This window comes from Acyrthosiphon pisum, chromosome X, assembly GCF_005508785.2.
Source record: "Acyrthosiphon pisum isolate AL4f chromosome X, pea_aphid_22Mar2018_4r6ur, whole genome shotgun sequence".
Taxonomy (NCBI): Eukaryota; Metazoa; Arthropoda; class Insecta; order Hemiptera; family Aphididae; genus Acyrthosiphon; species Acyrthosiphon pisum.
Genome location: NC_042493.1, coordinates 52,819,545 through 52,827,271, shown reverse-complemented (window position 1 = coordinate 52,827,271; position 7,727 = coordinate 52,819,545). Strand labels below are relative to the sequence as shown.

The 7,727-nt window shown below is 24.6% G+C and overlaps 1 protein-coding gene across 3 annotated transcripts in view; it reads left to right on the top strand.

Annotated features, from left to right (window-relative positions):
• LOC100166883 (polycomb protein Asx) overlaps positions 1-4,174 on the top strand; it is an 18,413-nt gene extending 14,239 nt beyond the window's left edge. For 2 of the 3 annotated variants that reach the window (XM_008182199.3, XM_008182198.3), the window contains exons 7-12: positions 605-976; positions 1,172-1,385; positions 1,455-1,804; positions 1,891-2,078; positions 2,177-2,312; positions 3,416-4,174. In XM_008182199.3, the coding sequence (XP_008180421.1) occupies positions 605-976; positions 1,172-1,385; positions 1,455-1,804; positions 1,891-2,078; positions 2,177-2,312; positions 3,416-3,715 (1,560 nt within the window). In that variant the 3' untranslated portion in view covers positions 3,716-4,174. The remainder of the gene's footprint in view (positions 1-604; positions 977-1,171; positions 1,386-1,454; positions 1,805-1,890; positions 2,079-2,176; positions 2,313-3,415) is intronic. The other variant, XM_016802301.2, reaches the window with a different exon arrangement.
• The last annotated feature ends 3,553 nt before the right edge of the window (positions 4,175-7,727 follow it).

Here is a 7,727-nt window from a genome sequence, read left to right as displayed (position 1 = left end):
GAGTGTAAATGGGCTATGTTATGCACTTGTAAGACGGAGACAACAAATGCCGGGTGTGGCGTCCTCTTAAACTATGTTCTATCAATTTGTTAGTTTTAGAAGAATTAAAATAATTTGAAATGATGAAAGTTAAAATTCCAGCTATTATAATCATTTTCTAAAATTAAAAAAATTTACTATTCAATAAATATAGTTAGTGATTAATAAATTATTCTACTAATCTAATGCACATTTTTAACATATATATATATTTGATTTCTATTCATAAACTAAAAAAAAAAAATTTAAGGTCATAAATTGAGGAACTTATTCAGTAGAATCCGCTTAAAGGGGAAGCCACTTAAAAGAGACACCTGTTTAATGAATTGTATGTAAAATTATTCGGTTTATAATTCGGTCAGGATAATGGGGACAAATAGGTCACTGTCCATGTGTCCCAATTAAGCGGATTTGACTGTATTATATTATTAAAAAAAAATAATGCTGTTTTAATGAAGATGATAAAATTACACAAATGTATAGCTATGTAAAAATTAATGTTAAATTAATGTTACTAATTTAAATAATTTTGTAAATTTTTTATATAATGGATTTTTAATTTCAGTTGAAGTATTTTGAACCTATTTGGGGTGAAAATAGACTATCAAATTCAAATGCTGCAGTTTCGGACTGGCGTAATCCTAAGCATAAAAAAACCGAAACTATCACTGTTTCAGTAAACACACCACCTGTTAATACTGTTACTAAGGATGTAACAATAAATGCCATAACAGCAATAACAAAAGAGACCACAACAACGACAACTACAATTACTACAACAACAGCAACAACCGCAACAATAACACAACCAACCACATGTTCATCATCTGATGATATTAAAAGTGAAGATAAAAAATTAGAATTACCATGGGATTCTGTTGATTCCACTACAGATTCTACAATAAAACCATTAATAGAGGATGTGGTTATACCAAAAGTAAATACTTGCACATATTGAAGTTTTAGCATGATAATTAATAATTTTAATATATTAATATAAATGTGAAATTATTAATTATACCATACCAATCGTAAAAATGTCAAAATATTCATAATATTATTTTATGTTCATAAAAATATAAATTGTATAATTTTAATAATTTAATATAACTTTATTTGTTTGTCTATACAGTGTGAAGACATTGTAATAGATATTCCATTGAAAGATGAATCTATAAGTGATGTTGATAAAATTGATGATGTTAATTTGGATGAAACATCAGTGATTAAAAACTGGTCTTCATTAATGAATGATGATCTGGAAACATTAATTCCAGAATATGATTGTGTTTCTACATCAAAAGTAAAAGAACAAAGTGAAAGTGAAGTCCAACTGGAGTTAGAAGGTATATTTTAATTTAGGTTATTAAGTTTATAAATATATAAACGGTTTTATATGTAAAATGTATTTTCAGTTACTTTAACTCCAAAAATAGATGATGTAAACTCAACAACTAATCAAATTCCGCCAAATGAGCCAAATGATAATAATATAAATATGAATATTATTCAAGAACTTCCAAAAACCATTTCTCCGCCTGTGGTGGTTCAAATGCCTAATGTCATTCAGCCTCTTGTTATTAGTTCTTCTAACAGTTCACCGTTACCCAGTACACCGTCTTTATCGATATCTCCATTACTTCAATCTCCTCTAGAGTCAAATATGCCTAATGATTTTTCATTCGTCAACACAATATCTAATATTTCTTCAGCTCCTTCTGATCGTCCAGTTCACAATACATATGTGTCATCAATCAAATCACAAGTAAGATTTATGCAATTTTCCTTCAGTATATTGTTAAAACATAAATCTTATTGTATCATAAATTTGTATTATTTTGTCTTTTTAAGGTGAGTTCAAGTAGTAGTGGATCAAGTAGAACTAGTGGTAGATCATCATTGAAGCAACCACCCGGTGCTATTAATTTAGAAAGAAGTTACCAAATATGTCAAGCCGTTATACAAAATAGTCCTAATCGTAATCAACTTAGGTGTCAATTGAAACCACCACCAGCAGTATTAATTGGCAAAAGCTCTATGTAAGTAAAACAATATTTTGTATATTAATATATATGTTTTGTATATTCGTATAATAAATATTGAATTATTGAGAATTGATTTTATAATTTTATATTAGTTTACGAAATGGACCTAAACCAATAAGGAACATAAATATCACTAGCAGTTCACAACCTCTGGTTGTTAGACATGTATTTGCATCTTCTCGTGGCATTCCAGTAACAATGTCTGTTGGACCGCCGTATACATCTGATGTAAGTAATAAACATGTTAATGGCCATATTGTTCTTATTAAATAATTATGTAATGTAGCCAAAAAAATTTACCATTTTTTCTAAGTTGCACCATTACTTAATATTTGTGTATTTTAATTTTTAATTATAACTCAAAAAATTTGTGCTCAGTTATATAAAATGGTCAAGTGTTTTTTGATAGTTTTATCTAGTCATCTATAATCATTAAGGATCAGAAGTTATAGGAGTTAAAAAGGCAAAATGTGCATGGAAGAAAGTAAAATATGAAAAAAAAATCATATTATGGAAAAATAAAATATGGTGCGTAACCGGTTGGGATTTTGAAATTTTATTTAACTGAAAAATAGTTTAAAAAATATATATTTTCATTCTTTGAAAAGTTAAATACGAAATAAATATATGTTTTATAATACCTGTTAAGTTGTTGGATATTGAACCACCAATATTTTCTTAGGTTGGCTAACGTTACGTCAGAACACAGTGTCTAAAACACAATTGTATCTTTAAACTCAACCTTGTTAACAGCCTCAGTTAACAACTAATTTATATGTGTAATATTTGTATTTGTTTTATTCATATTTAATTAACAATTACCAGGGCCCGGAAGTTATAGCACTATAAAAACTTATTTTTAGCGCTTAAATATGCACATAAAAACATTAATTTAAGCGCTATAAATAGCACTAAAAATTGATAAATATGCAAAATAAAATTTTCAACAAATTTTTTTTAAACATGAAACTTAAGATATTTAACTTTACAGATTTTTAATGTTTTTCATAGAATATGGTGTTCATAGACGAGTTAATAAAGTTTGTTATACTTTAGGCATTTTTAAATTAATATAAAATTAAATTAGCAATAAAAACCGTAAATATACAAAAAAAATAGCAATATAAAATTGTGTGTATGACATCAGAGAAGTGTGAAACATATTTGTATCTTACTTTGCATGTTCTAGGACAAACCAAAAAAAATATGCATTTGCTAGAACTTCTGAGTCCTGATAATTACCAAAATAAATAAAATATTTCCCAATTGTTAAGAAAGTTACTTTATCAAATGAGTTTTAAGTTAATGCTGTTTTTATTATAATTTTATAGCAACAACAACTAACTGAAAAACAAATGGGGCAGTATTTGTTGGTCCAGAGGTCTGGTGGAATAACAGGTATACGCCGATCATCTAGTGCTCCACCGACCAATAACAAAATAGCGCCAATTTTAAATGGTGGAAGACCAGCAAGTGTAGGTATACAAGTATCTACCTATGGTCAGTCACAGCAAACAAATGATTGTTCGTGTAGTCTTAATGCTATGGTAGTATGTAAGAAATGTGGAGCTTTTTGTCATGATGATTGCATTGGCCCATCCAAACTTTGTGTTACGTGTCTTATTCGATAATAAAGCTCAAAGTTTGATACTAAAAATATTATCATAAAATGTAACACAAACTAAATTTTGATCAGGTTTTTCATACATTTATGAAGATTTTAGCTGAAAAATGATTATTTTTATTGATTGACGCATTGCCTATATTTAATTTGTTTTATTTTTTCATACCCTCAGTCCTAATTATATTGTTATATATATGTATAAGTTGATCCTTTTAAAGCTAAAGTATTGACAAACATGATCGATAAATACTAATTCATACCTTATTTAATTGTCCACTATCATTGACCATAAAGAACCCCTATTACACTAAAGCAAATATAAATAAGATTAAAATTAATTATTTATTTATTAAAATAAATTTGGAAAAAATTTTAAACAAAATGTACATAGATTTTACTCCCACCCTAAAGATAATCATGTGTACTTATAAGGTAATTTTTAAACATCTGTTATGTATTTTTAAAGTTTTAAGTTAAATTATTACTCATAATAGATAATAACCATAAACACAAATCAAACAATTTCTCATTAATAATGTTAACATTTTGCATAGTTGTTCTTATCATATTATTTATAATAATAATTAGCTCATGGAAATATGTTAGGTATATAAAATAATAATACTTTATAAACAATAAAAAAAAGTTAATGCATCATTATGGTTGAGTTTTCTAGAAAGTTATCTTCAACTTATTAAATTAATTTAGTTTTGTTTTCAGAATGTAAATACCTACAATAATAATATAAAAATTACCTTGTATAAGTATAGCATTTTAATTATTAAACATTTAACTAAAGCATTTTATATAATTCCAATAGTTAAAATATTTCCCAAATTAGATGTCCTTACTTATTAATATTGTTATGTATTAAAATTAATAATAACTTATCACTAGTACATTATTAATTATAACTATATTTGTTTTTCATTTGTCTTTAAATATGATTCTGATAATTAATAAAACAAAGACTCCATGTTTTATATGACTTTGTTATTAATACAATTATATTTAATTTTTAAGTTGTCAATCTCAAATTTTCCAAGTTTTTTTTTTTAATAAATTTGATAATATATATATTTATATATATTTTTTTTATTAAAGTTTTACTGGTTATAACTAAAAACATTTATAAGTTAAGAGCTTAATTCAAACTTGTGTGGTGTACAAGACTATGTTTTTAGATTTTTGTCAGTTATGTGATAATATAGAGTATTTAGAAATGTTCTCGTTTCTTCTCTAAAGCTCAAAAATATAATGTCAATAGAATTGTTCTTTAATAATGTGTATATTTTAAAATGGATTAATTATTATAGTTAAAAAATTGCACCCTCCCCACCACCGTAATCCAATATAACTAATCAAATTACAATGACTGTCTTAGTTATTATATTGAATAATTCCATATTATATTATGTGCCTATATATTATACGTGTATTCAATGAAGTTTACGAGCTTTTCTTTATTCAGTTTATTTGAAATCTAGCATGTATTTAAATAAGGGGTCAGTGATATAAAAATTAAAATATGTAAATAGCAATACCTAGAAATTGTATTGATTTACATCTGTATAAAATACACAGATTTATATTACATTAAAAGTTAAGATGTAATTTAATTGTCACATGACTTCAACATTATAAACATTAGATAATATTTACCATCAATCAACTATCATCTAAGTACTAACCAGTAATGAGTATAAGTATATTGAAAATAAATGATCTGTTATAAACTATCCAAGCCCCAAGCGTTATAAAATTAACTTTAATTTACATAATTATTTCGGTGATGGAATTGTGTTATCTTAATATATCCTTTTTTGTTTGAATTTTAATGGCATTAGTGCAACAATTTTAAAACCCATTTTACTATTCTTATGTAATTGTCAATAAATTGTAGTGAATGTATGTATTCTATAAGAATGTGCTTAACTATTGCAATGATACTTGAGCATATATTGTCAAAAACAGAATACCAAAAAAAAAAATCATAATTTTCATAATATTAATGCTTTATTTTTTGTAATTTCCCTCTCAAGATTACTGTATATTTTATTAGTAATGGGTACACAATAAGAAAACAAAAATCTAAACTGATATTCAGCACTCCATATTTGATAAAATTTTCGTTAAGTTTTTGTTTTTTTATTTATTTACTTTTTTTTATGATTATTAAATGTGTCCTAATTTAAAAAAAAAATAAGTAAACAATTATATATTAAAATATTATATTGGATATAGTGATATTCTTTATATGTTTCTTTAATATTATTTCCTCATATTATTATATTATTTGTGTATCATTTATAAATGTATATTGTACACACATATTTAAAAAACCATTTATTTTTCAGAAAAAAAAATGTTGAATACAAATTTTATTTGTTGATTATTATTTTTTTTTCATCTGATATAAAAATAAGATATTTGATGTTATAAAATAAAAATATATATGATGTTTTTTTTTTTATTTAGTTTTATAAAAATACCTACTAGATACTAAAAAATTCAGCATTTATTTAGGTTAAAATTAAACTGTACATAAATATATTGATTCTCATTCTGTTTATGCTACTTTAATGATATTGTTAATTTACTTTATTATGAATAGGAATAATATACGATTATTAAGCGTATTGAATTTGTGTTGAATTATTTGTCTACAATATTTATGTTCTAATGATCTTTTTGGATAATATTATGAAGAATATAATTGGTCAAATTGTTATTTTTTATTCATAATAATGGTTGCAACACTTGACTTACCTGGCTCATTGAACAAAATCAATGGACAAAACATGGATTTTGCTGAAAAATTTTATATTTTAATATTGATGTTTTTTCAACTATATATACATACATGTTATTATATGATTGTATTACTAATGAATAATATTATCGGGGATTCTATGTAACTATGTACAGTAAATAGGTTTGTACAACAGACCTTTTTTTTTTAACCTAAAATTAAATATTTCTATACAATACTTGCTTAATTCATTGAAACAATATTGGCTTTGCTAACAATTCTTGTATAATCTCTTTTTGTCAAAATGTGTATGTCTTAAATCTATGTGAATTGAGTTAATGAATAAAATAAAAACATTCAAAGGTATGCAACCTGAAATAGTATATTGTATAAGGTGAGACGGTGAATAACAAAGTTTTTGAAATAAATATTTATAAACAGTACACGCATTTACTTATTTTTCAATGATGTGATCCATATTTATATTTTATATTCTGAAGCAGATAATATTTTTGTCAATTACTATGTTATGGTAATATATCAATATGTCATTGTTATGGATTGCAATTCATGTAACTTGATTAGAGCAAAGTTTAAACCGTTAAATATCAATAAACTCAAATTTCTTTACTAAAACGGGTTGTTGTCCTATAAAAATCATTGTGGTTGTTATATACTGACAAAACTATATAATAATGTTGACAACACTTTTATTTTATATGAATATATAGCACTTTAAAAGTATTTTTTAATTTTTGCAAATGTAAAACTTATAATCCATACTTTCAGGCTTCAGCAATTTTTCTTTCTATGCTTGATATTTTTATTGGAAGTTTATTGAGTACCTTAAGTAAGGGATGCCAGATTTCAAAATAAAAAATACGGGGCAAAACTATAAACAATTAAATTATGGTTAGGGTGGTGGGGGGGGTTTGAAACGTTGGCCGTTGGGTACCTACCATCCCAGTATGTTAGAGCCTGATAAGTTTTATACAGTTTATTTTGTGAAAAAATGCTTTTTAAGAAACCATATGAAAATATGGCACTAAACATTTCACAATGTAAAAAAAATAACTAGTTAAATAAAAATAATAAAATAATTTTCAACAAATTAATAAAATTCATTATTCAAACAATTAATTCTTATTATTTATTTAAATAAACATACAAATTTTATTTTCATAATATTATTAATAATAAAATTAGAATTGTATAGACGTATACAGATAATTTAAAGATTAAAATGATCACAAATATTTTATTTGGT